This window comes from Haemaphysalis longicornis, unplaced genomic scaffold (genome assembly GCF_048455015.1).
Source record: "Haemaphysalis longicornis isolate Haplotype H1 unplaced genomic scaffold, Haemaphysalis longicornis Haplotype H1 scaffold_4, whole genome shotgun sequence".
Classification (NCBI taxonomy): Eukaryota; Metazoa; Arthropoda; class Arachnida; order Ixodida; family Ixodidae; genus Haemaphysalis; species Haemaphysalis longicornis.
This window is the reverse complement of record NW_027526361.1, coordinates 6392217-6417266: the sequence shown is the minus strand read 5'-3', so window position 1 is coordinate 6417266 and position 25050 is coordinate 6392217. Positions and strand designations below refer to the sequence as shown.

At 47.7% G+C, this 25050-nt stretch overlaps 1 protein-coding gene and 1 long non-coding RNA gene across 5 annotated transcripts in view; one reads left to right on the top strand and one right to left on the bottom strand.

Moving 5' to 3' along the window:
- Positions 1-9662: 9662 nt before the first annotated feature.
- LOC144178174 (AN1-type zinc finger protein 6-like) lies at positions 9663-24683 on the bottom strand. Of its 4 annotated transcripts, none has more exons than XM_077705798.1 (5): positions 24533-24683; positions 19789-19989; positions 15088-15245; positions 13628-13796; positions 9663-11282 (listed from the first exon to the last, which is right to left on the bottom strand). In XM_077705798.1, the coding sequence occupies exons 2-5, from the start codon at positions 19940-19942 to the stop codon at positions 11134-11136; spliced, it is 630 nt and encodes a 209-aa protein (XP_077561924.1). In that variant the 5' UTR covers positions 19943-19989; positions 24533-24683; the 3' UTR covers positions 9663-11133. The 4 variants fall into 4 exon arrangements, with proteins under 4 accessions (XP_077561924.1, XP_077561925.1, XP_077561926.1 ...); XM_077705799.1 differs by having other exon boundaries at positions 24450-24583; XM_077705800.1 differs by lacking the exon at positions 24533-24683 and adding an exon at positions 23489-23867 and having other exon boundaries at positions 13628-13778.
- Positions 23976-25050, top strand: part of LOC144178176 (uncharacterized) — a 29142-nt gene continuing 28067 nt past the window's right edge. The window contains exon 1 of the long non-coding RNA XR_013323963.1: positions 23976-24378. This is a non-coding gene — a long non-coding RNA (uncharacterized LOC144178176). The remainder of the gene's footprint in view (positions 24379-25050) is intronic.

Sequence of the window (25050 nt, the reverse complement as noted above, 5' to 3'; positions counted from 1 at the left end):
CAGGCACAGGAACAGGCACAGAAAGCATGTTTGTTTAGCATAAAGTGCAGTCACAAATACGATTTCCATTTACATGCATTTCTTGGAAGCGTTGTCCAGTTTGAACTTCCATTCGCTAGAACAGCAAGTAGTTGTAAAGAGCACCTCAACAGATTGCGAAAACAATCAGCTGACGCATACAGAGGGGGGGGGGGGGGGGGGGGGGGGGAGGCGTGTGAAACATGAAAAAATAGCGCTGTACAGACGGGACAACATAGAAAAGAATACACAGGACTAGCGCTGCATATCAACTGAACTCTTTTAGCACACACAAAATGATATATACGGAAACAGCGCATGCGCGAATGCAGGGGAAGCCACCAGGAAAAAAATCAGAAGAAAAAAGCAATCAGGGGGAAGTGATTTCTTTTTAAAGGAAGCAGGAAAATAAATGGACTGGGGATATTATTACTAAGCTCTCATGGGAGCTCACCTGCATTTAACACAGTCCGGAAGCGGGAATACTTTGGGAAATAGGATAGGAGAAAGAAAAGTAAAGATTAGAAAGGTGAGGAAAGACGAGAGTAGTTCCACTGTGGTCGATTCCGTCGCACACAACACACCACGAACACTGTTGGCTGGCGTAATGCTCCGTCCGGGAGACGAGAAACCTCGAAGGGAACAGTGAAGCGCGGAGGCGAGCAAGGTGCGACGAAGAGCGAAGTCTGCGGCGGTCCCGACCGCTTTGGAGACGGGTACTGGGGGGGGGGGGGGGGGGGGGGGGGGGAGCTGGCACTCGACCGCCCACACCATCAGAGCGAAAGCCGGGCGACGTCCAACGGCCCGCGCTAGCAACAGGCCGCCGAAATGAAGCCCCTCCGAAGCACAGGAGCACGAAAAAACACGTCCGCTCAACTCCGAAGCGACGACCGAACTCCCCTGACGTACCCGCAAAAGCTAGCTCTCCGAGCGTACGAAGTACCCGCTAATCTACGCGCTACCCTTCTCAGTTGCGGATAATGCAAAACTGCATCTAACGCGGCAGCATGGCACAAAAGTTCGCTACCTACCACAGGAAAAACTTCACACAACGTTTCTGCACAGCAAAGTTTCCACGGCGCACTCACAGCAATGGTGGCTGCCATGATGGAATGCGTTGGTTACTAGGTGAATACCGACTACTGCCGCCAACTCTAGTAGGCAAAAAGGCAGCGGGCAACGCTGTGAGGGTGGCATCATGTCAGCGCCCGGGTGTAGCACGGTTTCAATGCACGGGCTGGCCGGGCAGCTTTTGCTCTAGAGTCAGTAGTATTAACTCTATGGATAAAGCTACAACATCGGCGCCATGATGAAACTCGCCCTGCAACTGAACGGGAGACGTCTGATCTCTGATACGACTGATCAACATGGTCGAACTTTCAGTCAACACCGGCGAGTGGCGCAGGCAGAAGTAACCACGTTTAATCTAAACTGGGCATTCGTAAACTGTTTACGCTGCTTTCCACGAGTCTAAACTGTCGTTTTGCTAGCCGATATTCTTGCACAAGTTTGCCGACGTCTGTCTCACGTAGCCTGTAATGTGAGTTGCGCGAACGTGAAACTTCTGATCTGACGAGATACATGACCGAACGCTTAAAATGAGAGTTTATTACCTAAACACGTTTATCGAAGGAACTTAGAGTAGTCGGAACTTAAAACCCACTCATTATTCACTCATCAAGCGCAAAAATAACTAGCGAGAACGATACAGCGCCGAGTCGCCGAGTCCCAACATCACGCAGTTCGACGATTGCTTTCCTGTTTCCTGCAATAAACAATGCTGTTAACGCTGTTTTGTTGAATGTATACGCTCCGCTTTGGCTTACTGCAGAAGCGCTCAACAGTAAGTTGGCGGTTAAAGCTCTGGGTAGATTAGAATTTATGAAAACACGACAGACTTCTGGGTTACAAATGCGAAGAGGCTTTTGTACAGCAGTTTTTCGGCGCGCGCGCTTCCCACGGCGATAGTGTAGTGGATAAAGTGTCCGACTAGGCTGGCCGTAACGTTGGGCTGGCCCGGAGGCCGCAAGTTCGAATCGCACACGGGGCACTTTTTTTTTTTTTTTTCCTTGAGCGGTCTTGGGCCATTTCATACAAAAAGATAAAATTCCGATGAGAATTCGGCAAAAGAATGTGAAATTCGGCAGGTAAACTGGCTACAAACTGTACAAACACCCAGTAGGTCCGAGTTCTGCTGCAATGGTTGCCAGACAACTGAAGCGGTCACGACACCGCTCACGTGGATAGAAAACTGTTTTTTTGGCAACGAATAAAGGAGGCATTATTTTTAAAATATTGGGTTTGCAGATTTGCAGAATATTATACACAAAGAACATTGAACTGCGTTGAACTCTGGAATGTACTTCACATGACGTCATTCTAGTTGCGCTGCCGACCGCCCGTGCGCGCATAGTCGCTTGCGATGCGCCTCAAAACGAGAATTTCAACGGCGCCTCCTAAATTCCAGAAGCAATGAATTGTGAAAATATTTGGGATTTATGTTCTTAAAAGGTCGTTCAAGCAGACAAAATTAATCAAAGACAAATGCATTTTCTCTTCACGACCCCTTTAAGTTAATGTCTGGGACATCCCATGCACCGAAATGATCGCACCGAGACATCGTGCACCGAAACGTCTGTGCGCTGAAACATCCGTGCGCTGAAAAGTGCGTGCACCAAAATGTCCGGCCACCAAAATGTAAATGTAAATACAATTAAAATATACAATCTTTGACTCCAAAGCATGAATAAAGAAAAGAAAAAAAGCATTCAAGACAACCAAATAGCAACAAAGAGTGTACGGAAAAGTTAATAAAAAAAACATGTAAAAAATTGCAGGGGGTGCTTACAACTCTGAGAATGTGAAGGCGAAATTTTCTTTTGATATGCCTTGAACTTTCGTACAAACTTTACGAAAGTTCGTACGAAAGTCCCCGTCCATGCCTGATTAGCCTAGGGAGCCTACATGTGCCGCGCCTTCGTCGTTTAGTATAGTGCCTAGCTAGTGCCTAGCGCCTAGCGACAGCTAGTGCCTAGCGACAGCAGAGTCCAAGGTTTCCTAACGGTGGCTGTGGCGGCCGCCAAACTTGACGGGCCGCCATATTGGTCCCCTTTGCCCGCCCCAGGGGGCCGGCATGCGCCGCGCCTACGGAGGCGCGGAACAGGCTATCTCTAGCACGACCTGATTCGAAACGATCGTGCATGGTTAGTGGTTATCGCCAAGCAGCTTTCCAAAAACTTACTGCTGCTGGGCACAGTTGAGATCGCGGGATCATTCGTTTAATGCGGCATTTACGTCCTTGGTAAAGTCTTCCCAGTGCCTCCTTTGGAGTGCACTAGCTGTGCGTAGAAGCGCGCGACTACGCGATTTTACGTGCCTGGAGCTCCATGTGTATCTTGTTTTTACATGACATTAGTCGAGAATAAAAACACGTCGTGAGCAACTGACACAATGGAGAGCAACGTCTCGAGAGAAAGGCGCAATGTGAATGGAAGCACACCAGTGTTCTTGGTTTTGAATGCCTTTTTCAGGCTGGTACTGAGGAGCAGCAAAAGAAAATGTTAGCAGGAAAATATTTCACAGCGTTTTTGAACACACTATAATGTAAATTATACAAATAAGGCATCAATTTTTCTTTATTACAACTGTACAGCAATGAAGTTGCATATAGTCCTTAACAAAGGCACAGTCCTGAATTACGATTGAATGTACCACTCAAGTCGTTCAAGTGTCCTCACATAAAAAAAAATTGCCCCCACCTCCCCGAAGGGAATCGTGAGGAAGTGCGAATGCATTTCTTGCGCCGAGAGTACACGGCGTAGTAATTCTGACATCGCCTTGAGAGGCGCCCAGCCAGCGAACGGTCTAAACTGGAGCAGAGCGAGCAGGAGACTGTAGCGAGAGAGCGCGCGCGAGCCGACCCACGGAGGTCTGGCGGTTTATCGCTGCATATATAGGGGGGTACGCCGCGCCGAGCGCGCCGAGCCAGGTGGCTGAGAGAGGAGGCGAGCGCAAGGGGAGAGGGACAGTGGCGCACGGCAGCTGCAGCCGAGCGAGGGGAGAGGAGGTGCGGGTGCGTGACGTCACGGCGCGGGGAGGGAGAGTGACACACAGCGGCGCACGGCAGCTGCCGGGGAGAGGAGGTGGAGTATGTGACGTCACGGCGCGGGGAAGGGAGAGGGACACGCGCGGCCCACGCCGTCGCGCCGCGAGGAGCGGTGAGGGGCGTGTCGTCACGTGGTGAGTGACGTCACTGCGCCGTTGTTACCGACGCTCCTCTCCGCTCCACGCCGTTGCTAGGGGATAGGAGGACTGCGGACGGACGGCGCCGCCGGCGGTGGAAGGTTTGGGGTCGCTTATAAAGTGCATTGCACTTAAAAGTTGATCACAGCTGCGTATCTTGTCGGTGCTGCTGTCGGTACTGCTTGTCGGTGCTGCTCAAAACTTGAATCTTCAAAATGTGCCTAGAAGAAAAAAGTCAATCTTAACAACAATATTTGAAAACCACATAATGCGCTTGAATTAATCGCTCGCGATGCAGAATGCTTGCTCTCGCGCGTTTTTTTTTACCTTTTGGAATGGAAATTGATTATGCCCTGTAACTAATGCCGTATGGGAGTTTTTATGGGGCGGTTCGCCACAGAAATCTTTGCAGACTTTAGTGACCCCTCATACACAGTTTGGCAGTGTGCAAGAAAGAATCAATCATATTTCATCCCCGTGCGGAATATCAGCACAAGCAACGCAGGGGACAACTTTTTCGGCGACCCGATGAATATCCAGCACACGGCAGCTTCAAAATCGATTGCCGAACGCAGCTGAGGGATGAGACAATCTGAATTGCAGCTCGTTCGAAGATTGCGCAGTCGCCCAGCGATCGCTTTTGTCGCTTGGTATCAACCAATTTTTGTCGCAGTGACGAGAATCGCGCCTTTTCTGTCGCAAGCGTGAACGGTCTGGGCCTTTCGGGGATGTTTTATAACCAGGCTTAGTTTTGAACATTCACGTTTCATGCATGCGTAATCCGACATAATCAAGCCACGCAAACAAATCCACTTGCGCGCACGATGCACTCGCACGCTAAATTGTCGCTCGGCTACGTGCAGCCGTCGCTGGAAGCCATCAAAATGATCAAAACAGGCCGTGGCCTGCGCTACCGGCGCGCAACGGCGCTGCGGTGACGGAGGAGACGTTGAGGACACGACGACGCTCGCTGAAAGCGTTGCAGGTGCAGAGCACTTAAATAATAGCATATAGCTGCAAGTACGCGTGCAAAAAACATGAAGCGAGGTGCAATACTCACAGCACAAACACGAGAAGCAGCAGTGGGCTCCCAGCGGTTCCTTTTCACTTGAACGACGAAGGCGCGGCACATGTAGGCTCCCTAGATTAGCCCCCTGGGAAGCCCCCTCTGACGCTCGTTCCTTTCACTACACATCACCAGGATCCTGTTTTTCGTGTCGGTACCTTCACCTGCCGAGGTTGTGTAGAAGCGGTTTACCCTCCTCACAACGTGCGGGTTCAAAACAGAGATGTGCTGAGATTTATGCATGCTATATGTGGTTGAGACGTCATCAATGCGAAACATCTGTGGATTAAGCTAGCGTAACGGCAAATTAGAAAATAATAATGGGAGAGGCCATGAAAGCAACCCAACCTGAATTTTGGTAAAACAAACGTTCTTGGTGCGATTAACCGGATTTACTCGAACAAGACTACTTTTTCCTGCCTTGGCTTCGGGGCCAATTTTTCCAGGACCATTTTTTTCCGAAACCATTTTTTCCTACACCCCCAGGGACACAACTCTCCCTCGTGGACAGGGCTATGCTAGTCGCCACCAGGCTGGAGCCTGCGGCCACCCCGACCCCTTAAACCTACTGCAAATAATAAAGTTTTCTCTCTCTCTCTCTCTCTCTCCATGGGCAGATGTGTGACATCACGTGTCTCGCCGCAAACTGTTTACCTCTAGCCTCTGTACGCATCCCCTGTATGCGTTCCCAGGTCCCAAAGGACGGAGGCTCAGAAGTTGGGCCGGTGGAGTGAAACGGCGCAGGGAGAAAGGGAGTGGAGAGAGTGTGGCGTTGGTGCTGTATTCGAGTCACTCCCGCCGCCAGTCACAACTCACAAGGACATCACCAACATTGGCTTTCTTCCAACAGGCAGGACGCAGAAGTTTCGTGCACTCCTATGCGCCCAGATGCAGTCAATCGTACGTGTTTTGTTTCGTGAATGTGCGCAACGCAAAACGGCGTCGCTGGGTAATCCGCCGTGAAATGGACCATTCGTCACAGCGCCCACCAGAGATGCTCTTTGCCCCCCCTACACCCCCCCCCCAACATACACACACACACACACTCCTCTGCTTTCCTAAAATACTTTCACCATTCTCCTCCTGCTGCCACCGCTATGTCTTCCGTGTTCACTTTCCTGGAACATGTGGGCTCTCGGCGCACTCATTAGGTCAGATGCTGTACAAGATTCACGGTCCGCTTCGAGTTGGAAAAGTCTCCTCGAGTAGCTGTTGGCGCTTCCACCACTGCGACGACTAGCACGTATTTCCAGCCTACGTGCAACAGCACACATTTTACAAAAGTCTTTTGAAAGCCAACAGGAGGAAAACCAGCCACAAAGGACTGAAGGAAAGAAAAAAGAAAGCTACAGTGCTAGTAGCTCAGGCATATCAAAACTACACATTCATACACACACATACACGTTCATAGTGCTCTTCGATGGTTTGATGCGTACCAGAGTAGCATAAAGCGATATTACTAATAATTTGTTAATAAGCCCTGCCATTCCTCCAAAAAAGCCTTCCTTACCTCAAGTTCACTCATCGTAATCGTGTACTTCCACGTCCATCAACTCACCCCCACCCCATTACATTTTCCAGTTCTTTTCATAACCAGAGCTAACCAACAATCTGGGGCACCTCACACATTTTCATCAACCTAATACTGTACACCTGACGTCGTCCTCTGCTGAAATTAACGGGGCCATGCAAACAAAATACAAATTTGAATAAAGAAGACAACATGGCACGAACTAGGCGAGTACAAAAAGAACATACGACATATAGCCGTATCTTCTGTTGTTTGTCCTCATCTAGTTTGTGCCGCATTTTCTTTATTCTATGTACCAACCAGCTCAGTGACAAATTTTGTTAAATACAGGTTTGTTTTATTCAACAGACTTGGTGTTTTTATGGTGCCCCCAGCGCATGTCTGGCAGCAAACAATGCTTTATTTACTGATAATATAAACAATTTATGCCAAAATTTGGTTCTCCCGCTTATTTGCGGGTTTTGTGATGTCCGCAATGACGTATGCATACCAATGTTCAAGCGAATGTCGAATGTTAGCACGCTGTTTAGTCTGCATTGAACTCCGAAACGCCTTGCTTACCGTCAGCCCTCGTAGATGGCACCACAACATCATTGTCTGCACTCGTTTTATTTCAGACCATATTTGCACCGGGCATGTTTTTGTTACGGTTGACAATGCTTGACAAACAGGGTCACATAAGACAATGCCGCTTACACCAATCGGCCAGTGTTGTGCAAGACAACCCCAAAGCACCGCACTGCTGTGCCGCTAAAACAAGTGCGCATGGTAGTACCAACTGCTGTAAGGAATGGTGCGTGTACTTCCGCAACTTCCATTGTTTACCACGCCATTCTTGCTGCTATAAAATCATCATCATCAGCCTATCTACGCCCACTGCAGGGCAAAGGCCTCTCCCATTATTCTCCAATTACCTCGGCCCTGTGCCAACTGTGACCAATTTATCCCCGCAAACTTCTTAATCTCATCTGCCCATCTAACTTTCTGCCGCTCCCTGCAACGCTTGCCTTCTCTAGGGATCCCCTTTGTTACCCTTAATGACCAGCGGTTATCTTGCCTTCGCATTACATGCCCTGCCCACGTCCATTTCTTCTTCTTAGTCTCTACTAATGTCCTTAACACGTGTTTGTTCCCTGACCCACTCCGCTCTCTTCTTGTCCCTTAATGTTACACCTATCATTTTACGCTTCATTGCCTGCTGAGTTGTTCTCAATTTAAGTTGAACCCTCATGGTGAGCCTCCAAATTTCTGCCCCGTAAGTGAGTACCGGTAAGATGCAGCTGTCATACACTTTCTTCTTCAGCGACAATGGTAGGCTGCTATTCATTATCTGAGAATGCCTGCCATATGCACCCCACCCCATTCTGATCCTTCTAATTATCTCTGCCTCAGGGTTGGGATCTGGGGTCACAACTTGGCCTAAGTAGATATATTCACTTACCACTTCCACTGCCTCGCCACCTATCTCAAACTGCTGTGCTGTCCCGAGGTTATTGATCATTACTTTAGTTTTCTGTATATTAATTTTCAGGCCCACGGTTCTACTCTGTTCGCCCAGTGCAGAAAGCATGCTTTGCAATTCGTCCCCCGAGTTACTTAGCAACGCAACGTCGTCAGCAAATCTGAGGTTACTGAGGTATTCTCCATTAACCCTAACCTAACCTATCTCAAACCGCTGTGCTGTTCCGAGGTTATTGATCATTATTTGATCATTTTATTGATCATTATAAAATAACATGCATCAAATTTAAACGCAAGTAGCTCAAAGCCCAGCATAACTTGGGTTTGCTCTTCCCGGCCTCAGCCAATCGCACAGCTGCCTGTGTCGTAGGTTCTACTGCAGGAAATGAGCTAGAGGATCGCATGGCCATTCTCTCTTTTTTTTAGTTATAGCTAATCTGAGTGCAGTTCGCAACTTAAGTGGTATCGGTGTTATTCTAACGAGGCAATCTTTCAAATGAACCAAACTTGCATCTTGTCTGCATGGCGCCTTTACCTTCCTATTACACCTGTTGTCCAAACAGTGGTGCCATTCATCGAACTCCTCTTTCATCCATTAGCCAATCTAAAGTGAGCACCAACATTCTCTGCCAAAGGTCTACTGGACCCTTATCAAGGCCGATAACTCAGTCTCAATCAATCAGCACCAAGCCCCACAACCACGTTTCTTGGCTTCACATAATGTAGCCACAAAATCGACAGCTAGCCTAAGAACATTTCATGGTAAAAGCTAATCGTCACCGTGTGTCGAGCCAGTTACATTCATTTCTGTTCTGCAGCCTGGCACCCACTACAGCACTTTCGATGACGAATGAAAGTGCAGCAACAGGCAAGGAGAGAAATGGAGCACACTGTTCCTGTACACTAGCAGACAACATCTCAGAGGAAGAGAAAACTATGCTGTGTGCAATTCCCTGGCCACACTCGGACAAGGATCACAGGATGCGATGTTGGCACCACAGGCATGTGCTGTGATTAGCCTGGCCGTTCTACTTTGAAGAGCCCCCAATACATATTAAAAACTAAGCTTTAGAAACCAAGACCCTTCCACCGTATTAGCTGCTGACAATGTATGACTGGACAAAAAACTACCAGCCAACCCTAACACTGCTGCTGCGCCCTTCTACAGTACTTTTAAATTAATGTTACCAACCGGGAAGAAACTGTACACATGGAAGGTTCTTGTCAGAAGGCAAACAAACAGTGCAAAATAAAAGTTCCAAACAGCTCCATGCATCTTTTTATACTCTTGGAACCCAGAACCCACCCATATTGGGAGGCATGTATGTAGACAGATGGGCCAAGTGATTTCGAAATGTTTATTTGTACAAGAAGATATAATACAAAGTGGTCTCTGCATCCAGTAACCACTGCCTATTACTAGAAAAAGAAAATCATGACAGTTACCACTGCACAGTATAATTTTACCAGTACCCAAGTGAATTACCGGCCTTAGCGCCCTACAGCACTCACACACATGCACACACAGGGAAAAATAAAGTACAGGCAGATTTTACTGTGCTAGTTTTGTACCGCCAAGGTCAAAGAGTAAAAAAAAAAAAAAAAAAAAAACCTCATCTGGCTACAAACCATGCAGAAAGCTTCCAGTTCACAGCATAAGAAACAAAACTGCAGTGCCCCCAGAAAAAACTGCTCTCTACTCTCAAGCCAAGCACTACACAGAACTTACAAGTTCACCGGTAGTGTTTATAGCCAGTCTCTGCTTTAAACGACAAACGAGCACTCGAGTGCTTGCAACCAGTAGACTTTAGCTTGGAGAGAAAACACCTTGCACATTAAACTGTGGCTCACTGCACAAAACTCCAGATGTTGAAGAAGCTGCAACAATCCAGCAGCCCTCGTCACAATGCATAGCTTCCACAATTCGTCGAAGAAACAACAAACTGAGAATGTAAAGTAAATAACTTGCCAACAATACGCAAAAAAGTGCAATCCAGTCGGCACATGGCAGCACGCTGCCATGGCTCTGGGGCTACCAAACAGAAGACTGAAGTGCACTACCAACGTTTCCTTTTCCACGAGGCAAACGCCTCCACAGCCCACAGCACTGATAAAGAAAGGAGACAGAATGCGTCCACCAATGAAGTTACACTTTAGTAAGCACGGGGGGAAGGGAACAACTGCGCAGCGAACAAGTCACTCTTGTCACGTGCACACGCACAGCACCGCACACACACACACATCCACACTCATGTACACACATGCTCCAATTAAAAAAGGCAATCCTTCCACACAAAACAAGAGAGAATAAAGCAAGACGTGCAGAGAAAGAAAAAAAAAAAAAAAAGAAAGAAAGAAAAGGTCTTTACAACAGTGCTCCGGAGAGTGGGCACGCTATGAATTTTTTAATGTACCTAACACTTCTTGGCCTGCTTTTGTTCCTGCTAAAACCATGTCAAGTGGAAGAGAGTAGAGAAAGAGCAGTAGTAGCACTAGCAAACAGACAGCAGAAGATGCACACAAGTAGTTCGCAATCACTGGTTCGAAAAAAAAAAAAAAAAAGGGGGGGGGGGGAGGGGTGTCATGTGACTTATGACGGTGGCGGCAGCAATGGCAGCAGTGGCTGGCGATGGTGGAGAAAAAAAAAAAAAAAAAAGGAAACCAGAAAACAAGGAGAAGGAGCGTGAAAAGAGAGAACTTGGCTGCAAACTGGCTTGCGCAACGCCTTTTCTTCTTCTTCTGCCCTCTCTCTCTCCACCCCAGGGGCCAAGACAGGATGCAGCACCCTACTACACTTGTGGGGAGGGGGCCCTCCTCAAATCTTCTGAATCTTGTCCCCAACGACCACGGGATTGTTCTTTCGGATCTCCTGGGCACCCATTTCCTTATAGTCAAACGTGCAGTCGTGCTCATTGGAGTATCTATGCAGGCTGCAGAAGAGGCCCCCACAGCGACACTGGAAGCCTGCACAACAGGGGGGGGGGGGGGGGGGGGGAACCAAGGAAGAAAAAAAAAAAAGTGTCAAGGTGAGGTGGCCAGGCCAACCTGTGGCCTTCCCCGTGCCCACAGTAACCTGCCTCTAAAGAAAAACTGGCCATGTGTCTGCTGGCTCCCCTGCAAATGACCAAAGACCTTCACTCACCACCCTCTCGCTCCTCCCATGATCAAAGCAATGGAGATTTGCTCAGTTAATGTCTTTTTGCATTCGCACTGCTCCCTTGCTTTTCGTGTTTTCTTTCTGTTCTGTTTGGAACAGCACAGGCCACCATCTTCTGCTTAAGAGGGACTCACCTAATCACATTCCTGGGACTGACTACTTCATGACCCACAGGCTTACAAACCATCGTGCACCCATACGAAGTTTTACAAATCCATGAAAATGTTCCTAATGTCCTAGTTAGCTTCTTTTAGCTTTAACCCCATGGGTCATGTAGTAGAATATCCCATAGGAATGTTAACAGGTGAGCCTTGACAACCTCTCTAACAAGTTTTTTCTAATTGCTATTACAGGGGTGAGAAGCTTAATCAGATTTAAGAGCAGTTTTTGGAGCAGCGAAATATCAATTTTGCAGCAGAAGAACCTTGATTTGGAGCAGAAGAACGACACTTATTATATCACCTTAGGAGCCAGAAAAATCAAATTTTTGGCAACTCACGGGTGAAAAGTGCACTTTTTAATTGATTTTGAACACACATAACACTGAAACAGCATTTCAATAAAGTTTTTTCTACCAGAGTATCACAAGGTACGAACTGCACTACCTTTTTACTAGCCATTTTTGGCTCTATGCATAGATAGCGTGGAGTTCCATTGATAATTAATATCGAATTGAAAAACTAAGCGATCGTAAGGCATTTTTATTATCATGTGAATGCCAAAATTGTTACTTTTGTAATCCTATGCAGACTCATCTTTATGCACAAGTGTAGAGCCACGGCCAAAGCGAGGTCACAGTCGTCGCACCCCACCAGCCCTCCCATTTCAATCCCCAAGGTGCATGTTCACTACGATCGTAATCTCAGTAACGTTGGTATGTTTATCCACCTCCCTTCTTTTGGCAATAAATAACGTTGGTATGTTTATCCACCTCCCTTCTTTTGGCAATAAATTTCACTTCAGATAAATGAACCATTATTACTAGCGTGCAATAATAGCCCGTCCCGCTATCGAAGACTGCTTGAACATTTTGCGGCGATGTAGCCTGTGCCGCCACTTCTGCAGCGTCGATCGTCCCATTCCCGTCGCTCGCAAGTCCGCTGGGAAAGGCATCAATAACTCAGTGTTTTATAACACCGCAATGAGTCCGAAATTTCACTTCAAGCACATACCGGCCTCACACTCAAGGCCGAAACACGGCGAATTCGCAGGCGCCATGTTGTTTTTGATGAGCTCCCGTCTTTTGAGTCGCGCCCCTTCCAGCAACCGATCAAACGACCAAATGTAAACCCAGCCACCCCCATAACTAAAACCAAGGTAGAAATTGGCGAAGAGCGCTCTGCCTGAACCACAAGGAACTGCTTTGCCCGGCGGCCACGTTTTCATATCTTCATCACACTGCCCAGTAATGTCGTTCCGGAGATACAGCGCTCCAAAAATTGCCGTTTTTTCATCAACTTGCACAAGCGGTTTGACACCTACGTACAACTAAGCATTTTTTCTACAGGACTTTGCAATGGTTTTCAATGGGAAAATTTTAAAAACGCACAGAATATAACATGTGCAACCTGACATTGTGACTTTCGAAAAAAACTACCTCGGGGACAATTTTAAGCAGGTTTTTCATGGAATGATCAATCAATTAAACCTTTACAAACAGCATCACCTTGGGGGTGCTGGAAAATTATGCCGTCAGTAAGCATTTCTCTGCACTGGAACTGACGGGAGCGTTAAAATCCTTGGCTCTCAGACTGTTTTGGAGCAGTTTGGTGCAATTTTTGCGATTTTCAAGCTTTTGGAGCAGCCTGGCGCAGGAAAACAAATTTGTATCAAATCTGCGCAATATGCGCAGCTGTCTCACCCCTGCTATTAGAGTATTCTTAATTAGAACAATGCCAGTACAAATGTATCCACACTTTGCCTCAAATATGCCTCACACTTCTGTGTTGAATCCCAGGGACACGTATGAGCCTGTTGAGCATTCTTTCACTTTAGCCGACCCTCAATGGGGTGACCATCAAAATTTTCGCACCTAGGCAGCCCACGACTATCACCAACACCTACACCGAGTCACTGCACGCACACATAAAACACGAGACGAATGAAGCACAGGCCTCGTCAGACCCCCAAGCGGAGGTGCACCACCACTCACCGGTGAGGCCCACTTTTTTGCGGCATATCCTACACCGGTTCTTCTTCTTCTTCTGGTCCTTCTGGTCGTCCTGCTGGCTGCCTGTTTCGGAGGTCACACTCTCGGCCGATTTTGACGCCGCACCACATGCATCCAGGTTCAGGTCTGCCTTCTGCAACAAGCAACAGGCCTTAGAGGACCCATACAAAGACAGGGTATCAGCTACTCTCTCCCTTCACAGCACGCACGCACAGGGGCACAGGCACACGCACACACTGGCAGGGCACGCCTAGCGTCTCGGCTCTGTGCAGCCACGTTACGCGGCCAAGAAGATTAGCACGGGAAGTGGGCACTGGAATTATTTCCTGCCGAAAGAATGTGCCTCAAACTAGGCTTCAGAATTTTTTTTTCTGTCATTTTGAACAAACATTTAATGTTTTTATACAACTGAACACTTTTCTTTCTTGCTCATATGCATTTTGGTCTTAGTATTGTTGATAAGATAGAATCACGTAAAATGACACAGATATGGCTTGTTAATTGATCCAATTGAAAGAGAAAGAAGAGACATGCATGCAAGTAAAAGTGGGCGAGATATACTTCTATTTCCACACAGCGGCCGCAAGTTCACTTCCAATCCAGCCCAATTACCCAATGTGATCATAATACACCCACCCCTGTGCTCACCCAGGTTCCCTACCCCAATACGCACTCTCCCCCAAGCTTAGAAAGCACCCTCACAGTGTTTACACTTGCAACAGGCAAGCTGGGGGGGGAGGAGTGCTGTGGTGCCGAACGTTGCCAATCCATCACGTGTGCTCAGCAACAAAGAGCCAGTAGCACGTTTACGAGCACAGCATACTGCAGATATTCACACAGCTCTGGCAGCAAAGCTAGAAGAATCTCTCATAGCAAGAAGCCACAAGCCATTTAAGACTTGATATTTAGGGCACTCACACGTATGTTATGCCGGAATTTTGTCAGTACCCCAAGTCACCTGAAATGTTCCCCATGAGACTGTCATTCCACCTTGGGTCCACAATTTTATAGTACAATTTAAATGTCCTGGTGAGATCAGTTTTTATATGTCCATAAGGCCTAGCATGTTGTACTGCAGCTGCTACATTCAGCGTGGTCCATCTAGTCTCGTTTGAGGAGTGATGAAGCTCCTTTGTTAACCACTTTATTTGCAGTAAGAGCCCTACTGCGAGCGTTGCTTTTTTTTTTACCTGCTTGCCCATTTATTCGTGGGCCCAATGAAAAGCTCTCATTCCTGGAAGGAAGTACGTTTACGACAGGCAGCTCACATGTCTGAAGTTGTGAAACTCAAGCTGCAAGCGGCTGTGCTCACAGGACACCACACTGGCATGTGGAACTACATCACAGCACATCCTCAACGTACCCCTTCCACTTGTCTACTACGGCAGCAATGAGGCAAGTGGAGCCAACCAGGCTGTCAGCCAACAGGAGTGGCGACTCACCTCGCTGACGGCCGCATCTTTGGAGGTGGAGGCCACGACGGGAGGAACTGTAGGGCTGGCTGTGTTTAGGGCAGACTCGGACACGGCTGCGATGCTGGGCGAAGAGGCACTCTCACTGGACGAAGACGCTGCAGCGTTCCCAAGGGGCGCAGACACCCCTGTCACCCACCCCAAACAAGACAGCACTCTTAATATGGCAATGATCAGCAAGACCCAGCACAGCTCCGTGAGCATATCGTCAACAAGCACAGCACTAACCGTGAAAAAGCACAAACGGCATTCAACACTAAAATCCGTGACGGGACGCCCAATATCCACCAAAATGAACCACAGTGACAGCTCTACACTTGCCTTACTTTTTACTTTGTGCAAAGCATTGAATGAGAACCCTGCAACTCTCCAGGTTAACAACGTGCTTGTGCTTTTGGATAGCAGATTGCTACCACGGACACTACGCACTTCATGTAACTGCAAAGATAACACATGCAATGCTTTCATTAAACGTTACAGTGCAGAGTACCTCTGGACAAATCACATCTGTCTTGGGGAGTTCCGGTAAGTTTTCAGTTCATTTTTTAATTTGGCATACTGTTTCTGGCTACTACCTATAAGACAATTACATTAAATATAAAGCTGTTTCTGACAATTTTCCAGACACATTTCCAAGATGCAATAGCACTGAAAATAGGTTTGTTCCGGGGATTGAAAATGCATTCCTGCATTACGCCAGCCCTGCATGAACACAAAGTGCGCTTGAAACAGACTAATCCCCAGGCATGTGAATGCACGAACTTGCGTCACACCACCGGGACGGCCACGCAAAGCCACCCAGTAGCCATGCACTGATCTGCATGGCAACAGTACAATCACTTCATTTGCATACATTTAAGCCCAATATACTTATTCTCAAGGGGGCTGCCAAAGCCATGCCAAACATTTAAAAAAATTGCAGATGTGCCTACAATCACTTCCTCTTAGCTCAACTACACCTACCCATAGTTAAAGCCCCGCATGTGCCAAGTGTGGTCAAATCATTCAAATGCTTCCTCGCCACTATTTTATCCTGCTGTCAATCATAAAAGTCCTACCCAGAGAATGCAACTCCTGTACAACTCACTTGAAGCACATGATCTAAGTATCGTCAAAAATGAGTGCAAAGCCCAAGTGTGCTCTTTTGTGCTGTAAAATAATGTGATTCAGCCACGTGTAACGTCTGTTCCATTGATGTCATTTTCATTTCTTATGCTCTTGCTTCTCTACCATACACACCTTCCTTTCTTCTGTGCACCATGCTGAAGCCATCACGCTGTTTGTGGGCAGTTATCCGAATAAATAAATAAATGGTACAGTTAGGTGCTTTCAGTTTAAGTTTTCTGACATTGCTGCTCCTTTCCCAATGACAGGCAAACTGCACCATGGAGCAGTGGCTACGTGTAGGCTGATCATGAGAAGTAACTAAGCAGTGCCAGCAACTGTTCCCAAGCAATGTCAATGTGCGTCCCGACGGAGCAGTTTGAGAAGCTAGCTAACATGCACGGGGCTGTGAGAGAGGCATAGGTGCCTGGGTGAGACTGAAAACAAGAGCGCTGTTTGCAGGCACAAGTGGCACAGCGTAATCTCAAGGCAGAAGAGAGCCAGGAAATGTGTCACAGCTCGGTAAGAAAAAGCCTAGCAGATAGCTAGATTATCACTAACAGGGAACTGCCTGTGGCAGCAAAGACAGACAGAGACACCAATGAGGATACAGGGCTGTCTTTCACTCAGTGGTTCCGATTCATTAATGGGTCATACCTATACACATACAGCCTTATCTACAGCTCCTGTTAATGGTGCCAGCACTAAGGACAAGAATATGAAATAAAGGATGAGCAAGATCAAGACTACTCTTGCTTTCTCTCCATCTGGAAAGGAGCACACACAAAGCACGGCCACTTGATGGAAACAAGGTCCGGCCAGCCAAATGTGCCCAGTTTTCTTTTCCACCACAGCGACGGCCCTGGCACTGGTCATCGGTGAAAAAACCACGGCGGCTGCTTTGAAGCGCTGCTACTTGTGTAGACTTAAAAATTTCACTAACAGCCCCTAGGTTTTTTTTCTCGGTAATTTCTCCGGTTGCTCAAAATTAAGAAGCAAGTCATATTACTAGCATTAAATTGCTGCAAATTATTAACGGGTAAAAAATTGGGCAACTTGTAAAAGGAGCTCCATGCTTTCTGAATTTTCCAACACAGCAATACCTCTTTAAACGGCTCCTGGAGGCCTTCGAACGGATTGTTTATCGTGTGGTGCATTGTCTTCATACCGGGCACACTTTTGAAAAACTAGCCAACTGTCAAATGAAAGTTTCTGTGTAGCACAGTTATAAATCTCTTCCCCAGAGGAAACCCCAGTGGATCTTACAAGCAAAAGAACTTTGTAAGAAAGAAGAGTAGGAGGAGGAAAACTTCACTGAACGGGACAGGTGGCAGGAAAGACATTTTTTGATTTCAGTGGCCTTCTTAGGAACGCCCGACACATTCCAAGGCTGGGGCCGTCTGTGAGGCACAACAACACGCAACACAAAAAAGCCTGAAAATTTCCCCTCAGTGCTGTAGTTGCTTGGATTCTAGAGGTTTTTTCCATAGATGCACGTACCAGTTTGCACAGCCAGACGGCTAGTGCATGTGGCTCACTAAGCCTTCCTTTGTGAAGGACACAAACTGACACTCCCTGCCACACTATATAGATATTTGGTTTTAACCGCCCCTTGCATTTAGTGAACGTCACTGCCAATTTTTGATAGAAAGGTACGTTTCTTAACTGAATATTCTTGCAGCTAGTCATCACCACCCGTGACAGTAATAGGTTCAAATATTAAACTGGCTGACCAGAGTCGACGAAAAGTGAAGCAGTCGCAAGTGCATCAACCAACAAAAGACGTATTTATAGACCTTCAGTGATGGCTCAATAGAGAGTTTTAGCATAGCGGCTAGTGGAGGCTCACGCTACGGCGGTGGGATAGCGGGACCCTACTGCGCATGCGCGCGGGGAGGAGGTTAAGGAGGATGAGGAGAAATGCGCGCGTGGGCATGGAGAAGGCTGGCTCCCGGAACTAATCTCCCCTACCTGAACGAATTTGCGCCTGCCCTGTTGGGCCCCGCTACCCGCCGACGTAGCGTTAGCGGACGGAGCTATGCTAAAACTCTCTAATGTCCCCGAAGAACGTGTAGTCGATCAAGCCAGCAGGTTTCCTGGAGGCGCATCATGCCTCGCTTAAATTCAGTGTTTATACGAACACTGAGCAATTTGACGCCTTTGAATACTGCTGCTCTGTGGTCAACACACTTATTTCCGCAATTAAATACCGAAAGTGGCTGACGGCTAACTCTACATATCTTGGCCGTCTTTATTGTCATGACGATTGCTTCGCGAGTAGTTTTTGGTGGGACACTCCACCGAGCCCTGGTTTTTGTGTCATGTCTTGAATTTAGGTGAAGTCAACGTCGAACCATGCAAGCCTCTCGTCGTCACTTTAAACAAAGCACAGTGCCTGGTTTTCCACCCCAATCTGACGTGAAGGTCGTGCCACAAGATTTTTTTCTTTTCGTAAATACAATTGTGGAGCCATAATTTTCGGATTTCTGAGCCATAGTAACTTGCACAGCGAGACAGCTTGAGCCCTTGGGCAACTGAACCTACAATTGGTCAAGCTTAATATATGCCTGTTTTTAAATTGCACTTGAGGATAGCATCGAATAATTTAGCGTAATAAATGCCAGCAGTCATAGCTTCATTTCAGAGCATACACTTAATATCTTTAATCCAAATTCGCATTGTAACAGGCTGTACTGCCGTTTTCCCAAACACCGTGCGACCGCTGAACGGCTGCTGAAGCGGCAATGTCATCGCACCCGTCTTAAAACGGAATTACTATTTACTGACAGCATTCCACGAGATCACATTTTTTGAAATTGCAGAGTCATCTTTTCGGTCACTGGTAACAGTATTACTTTCCATATACGTGAGACAGGACCTTAGCTGAAGCCGCTTTTATGTGTGATGGCCTCCCAACTCTGAAGGCGCTCCCAAGTGGGAGCTGTCACCGATGTGCGGCGCCTCTGCCAAAAGTGGCGCCCGCAACTGAGAACGCACTCATGCGCTCGCCCACTGTGGATGCTTGATTCTGCAGGCCCCACATTGCTTCCACTGAGTGGCTGTGCATAACGCGTGCAGTGCACCAGTGCATTTCCTCGTTGCAGCACATAACCTCACCACACTCACCAAGCCAGTGTCCAACCTACTCCGCTAAGTAGCTGTGAATACTACTGAAACCCAACCGCAATAAAATTTTTCCATTCTATTGGTGCGCTTGGCTGCGAAAAAGTGGAGGAAAGAGGCACAGGGCATTTTTCATTTACTACTGCTATCAACAACTGCACAGTCCACGACTTCCAACAACTCATTGCTCGCCCAGATATCACAGAGTGCATGCTTGGCAAGTTTTGGTTAATGCTGGGGAACTCTTGGCTTGCTGAGCTGTCAATCACTCTGAGCCCCAGACACACAACAGGCAACACCTTACAAAACGGTCCTTTTGCACACTTTCTGCCACCCCCCCCCCCTCTTCAATTAGGGCACTTCACACTGCAAGCCTTAAGCAGTAGGTGGCAGCAACTGCACAAAGGTGCTCGGCCAGTAGTGCCAGAAGGAAGGGAGAGGTACCCGTGGGGCTGCCCCGGCCGGCCGCCTGCTTGCGCTTGAGGGCGTCTTTGTAGCACTGCGAGCAGAGCCCGTCCGTGGCGGGGCTGCCGTAGAAGCCGCAACCGGACCGGCACAGGGCCCCGCTCTGAGACATCTGGTTTGTGTCCCGCTCCATGGCACCGCCTCTGCCACCCAGCGTCGCCAGTCACGTCCGCACGGCACCTGTCACAGGGAGGGGGGAATCGTGCTTGCAGGCGCTGCCACCAAGGAGGCCCCCTCGAGGAGCCCATAACCCAATCCCCCTCGGGTACCCGTTTTGTCTGTCCTGCTTAACTGACACTGCACCTGCTTCCCCCGTCAAATGGGCCTCAACCAAATGACACAAAATTTGGGACCAAAAAAAAAAATACAAGCACCACTGTTATACCATCTTCCCACTGCATAGTTTGTGCAACAGCAGTATTTATTTCTCTTGACTTGAATACGAGTACCGTCCATGTGGCCTTTGTTCCGTAATACATAATTATGCCCACTTTTTGCGCTCAGGTGATGCCATGTTATTAGTCACCTGCACTAACAGCCGAATGGCATGAAGACAAAGTACAAGCCTGCTTTATTAAAAAGCTTTGAGGTTTCATAGTGCCCCAGATCTTGTCCAGCAGCACACCATGCTTTATTCACTGAAAAATTAATTAAGCCACAACTTGAATTCTCCCAATGAACTGCGAGTTTCGTGATGTCGGCGATGACATATTTAGGGAATGTGCCTAAAACAACCTTTAGTATGTTGACTAAGGCTGCTGCAAACAGCAAAACGTCTGAATTGTTGCCTTGTACACTGTCTGCCTTCATAGATGGCGAGACGACACTGCTCAAGGACTGCTGTCTGCATTATACTCATTTCTGACCGGACTTGTACGTGGTGTCTTTTTGTTAGTTTATAGTAATTGTTGCATTAAACATTGGGTATGCATGACAGGAAAGTTCAAATAAGTCCAACACACCAGACAGCACTGCAGCTATGGCCGGCATAGCGCACACAGTACACACTGGCGATTCTATATTCACGTATCCCTTCGCAACTAGCTTCAATGCATTGTTTACACTACCATTCTTACTGCTATAAAATGAATGTGCACCAAATTTAAGCGCAACAGCCGGTTCTGCAAGCTTATAATCCCTGGCTAATTTGTGTTGGATTTTGTCACCCTCGGCCAGTCACAACAAGCTGCCCATAATACGAAAGATCAGTGAGGAAAAATAGCTAGAAAGTCACATGCCTATCCTGTTTCCTATCATACAGCTTATTTGAGTGAAGTTTACATTAAAAGTGGGTTTCAATGCTATATTAATGAGGCAATCTTTCAAATGAACCAATCTTGCATTTTGTTTTCATGGCCCCTTGAACATTCTAGCATAAAAAAATGCTCCCCGCACATGGGCAGTCACCAAGCCAACATCATCATCATCACTCTAACAATGGCTACACGCATGACCACACTTCTTGAGCGTTACTTAAAACGAAGACACCGTTTGGCTTCATGGGGTCAAGCCACTGCGCCTCCAACTTGTGTACGGAGGCTCTAGGATTGAATTCAAGCTTTCCCAGTCTTATTACTGTTGTACTGGGCAGGTTTTCTTTTTTAAGGCAGCACTAAATTATATTCCTAAGTTTTATTTTTCAAAGCTGGGTGGAGTGGATTGTTTTAGGTCCCTTCGGGCACAGGGCACATAAGGCTCTGCTCCACACTTCGGCAACTGCTCAGCTCATTACCTACACTATTTTCGGAGGCTGGTATGAGGTGGAACATGTTAGCTTGCTGTCAACACAGCATGCATAAAACACTAAAATTTGGAAACTTGCAAAGCTATGTGTACAGCCATTCAGGCAAGAGTACAAGACGCTATGCACATTGCCTCAGACAACATTTAAACACGCTAACTGCATTTATCTCCACCACTGTTTGCTGTCAACAGTTAACCTAAAGGGACCATAAAGACAGCAAACAATCTCATTTTCTGTGGGGAAAAAAAAAAAAAAGCCTTACATAGCACGCTCCTTAACTACATTCCGGCCCCGAGGTCACTGCCTTCCTCAAAGTGTTTCCGATATTGATAAGCTGTCAACTTTTCACTACATGTCAGTGATGGTGCGATCGGCGATATTACCGAAACACACAATAATCAGTGTCGCAACTACCATGTACTGCCATTCAAGCAGAAAACGCGACTGCACAACTATGCTCACTGCAGACGGCTCGTGTCGGAGGCCACCAATCTCACAAACTAGTCCCTGGGAAGGTGGGGGCAGAATGAGAAACTGGGCACGTGTTCTCCATATTATGCAGGTTGAATGTTCGAAGTTCACGTCAAAAGTGGCACGATAGTAATGTGACAGCCTATCAAACTGACCAAACTTATTGTCATGGTTACTTTAATGAATGAAGGAACCATGTGCACAGACTAAATGGCTTCTGTTTTCAATACTGCGCGACGTAATGTGAAAGCAAAATAATAAATCGGCGTTTGTTGTGTGCCCGCACTCAAAGTAACTTGAACGGTGAAAAGTGCAGACTTGTTCTAACACCACAGCAGTCAAAACAACACTTCAAAGTACCCGGAAAGGTGCAGATGAAATCACGCAGCCAAGGGCACTGCACTGTCGATGTCACTGTACTATTGAAAAAGAAGTGCAGGCCTTTGCATCACTACTTTCCTCGAGTTCGCCTTATTAAAGGAGGGGGACTTCCCGTGAGGATCGTCTCAGTCAACAGTTACTCGGGCGACGAACATTTACCTGTCCCTGAACTCACCATGAGCAAGAAAATAGCTGCATACTGAAAAACTAACGCTTGAGGGCAGCGAATTTTCAGTCATTAAAAGCCTGCTCACACAGCAACAAGTCGGACGCAACTCGTATGAACAAAAGATTATCACGTGAATCGGACTGAACAATGGCTCGGTTGCCCCAATCGGGCAACGGCACGGCAGCACCAAATCACCAAAGCTAGCTGCAAGTCGCAGCCTGCGTTCACACAAGCCTGACCAACTTAGAGTCATTGCCCTTGAAAAATGTGAACACCGCTGAAAACTTTACGGCCATCGACATCAACGCACGTGAACAAGGAAACAAGCAAACGCTTGCTCATCGACGGGGTTCAAGCACGCACTTACAGCGTTTCTGCCCTTCAAAAAATCCAGCGACGCGCGTTCCGCCCTATGGTCTAACAATGCGTCACGCAAGAGAGTAGCTCTCTGCACGGATCAACGCTGTTCGAGTAGGCAGCAAGGCCACAATCCACAGCTCCCGAAGGAAGGTTGGCGTCACAATGTAGACGCGCTTAACGAGTCAAAAAGTTCCCCATTCGCTTAAACGACATTGGTAACCGCACACGCTACACAAAGGCCGAGGAATTTAGCGCACCTGAACTCCGGCTCGGTAATCGGCGTGTCGTGGAATAAGCACAATCACGTCAAGAGGACCGGAATGACCCCGAAAGTCTCAAACCTGCGCAAAAGGCCTACACTTGCTCGTCGCGTAGCCTGCCCATACTTTTCTCCTCTCTGTAACGAGACAGGTTAATGTTTCGCTTACGTAAAATACTCCTAACGCCCATTAGTACATACAGCTGCGTCATTATGTCGAAGGCCTCCTTACAATGCCTGGGCGTAGCAATGTTTTAGGCCTGACTTCGCCTCCAGCTGATAGACGTTTTCTTACCAAACGTAGGTTCAGATGTGATATCCCGTATACGAAGTGCCGATGGAAAGTCCGTAGGAGGGGCAAACAGTCCGCATAAAGTCACCCTACGAGCGTAGCAAACGCTTTCTTGCGAGCGAAACGCACAATCACCACCAGCGAGACGAGGCAAAAATGGCGTCCACCACGTATATGCGACAAGTTTTCGACGGGATTTCACAGTGGAACAACGTTCACCCTAACAAAGCGTCATTCGTACACAGTGGCGTCGAATTCACTTTCCTTTGTGTCCTAAGGTTCACCAAATAAGCTGCATCCTGCCTTGCCACCACCAGCACACGGACAGAGAGGACAATGCTCAGCCTTTCGTGATGAGTAGCAGATTGCCACAATCAAAGATCAGAATTTTGTCACGTGATCACAAACCTGGACCGTGATTGGCGGAGACCTGTCGGCGCTGGTAGCGCTCCTTGCTCAAGAGCAGCTATTTCACTTCCTGCAGTGACGTTAACAGGCTTTCCGGTGCCAGTGACGCAAGCTCTCGAAGAAAACAGAGCAAAATGTCTTCACAGAAAGCGAACTTACTGGTGAAACGTGCTGAAATAGCTGGACTGCGTTCCCACTTGACGCAAGGTCGTTACCCAGCTGCGTTTAGTCCCGAGCGCAAGGTAGAGCACGTGTTTGGAAGGTGTTGAACTCGTTTAGGGCAGCCACCTCCGAAAAACTGTCACGGCTGTTGGCTTTTTGAGCGGCAGACTCCCCAAAAATCACAAAGAGAAAACAGCATTCTGAGCCAAACTCCAGGAAGCAATAACGTAGTGCGCAAGACCGCTGGCTTCTGCAATCTCGTGGGGCTAATTTTTGCGTCTCTACTCGGGAACTGCGTCTCCAACCTCAGGGTGCTCCTCAAGGTGAATTGCAAAATACGCGTGACCCCCGCACAGCATTCGTCAGCGCGCTGTCTAATTCGAAACACGGTTACCTGCCGGACTAGTAGGCAAAAATCCACGTCGCGTAGTTCGCATGGCACCGTGGTTCGCACGAGGTTAACGTGGAAGTACGCACCTGCAATCCCTGTCGATTTTTTTCTGCGAATGATTTACGTCACAGCCAGTTTCTGAAAACTGGGATGCGCATTCGGTTTATTATCCTGCCCTAACTGCGAATCATTGTTTCATTGCTTAATTAAATGCTGCGCACGAATGAACCAGCCCGTTATTTCTCGTTGATTAGAAGATAGCTTATCTTGCAGCCCTCGATCTCTGCGTTCCAGCAACATGCGCATTTGTGGCGAATGACGTCGTCCAGAGCAGCCTGCTGTACGGGCGAACGTGTGGCCGACTTGTTTGGCGAGCAGTTGGCAGAACGGGCTTCTTACCTTTGAATTTTGACGCATGCCTCTCGTCTAGACCATAATTTGGTGCCCAGTGGCGAGGCCTGTGCCCCCTGCGACAGTAACTGCGTGGATGTTGGTTGGCAGCTTCAAGAAGCGGCGCGTACCAACGCGAGGCATTGGCCAAGAAACCGTGCTCAATGAAAAAGGGGGGGGGGGGGGGGGTCAAACGAACAAGCAATTACTAATA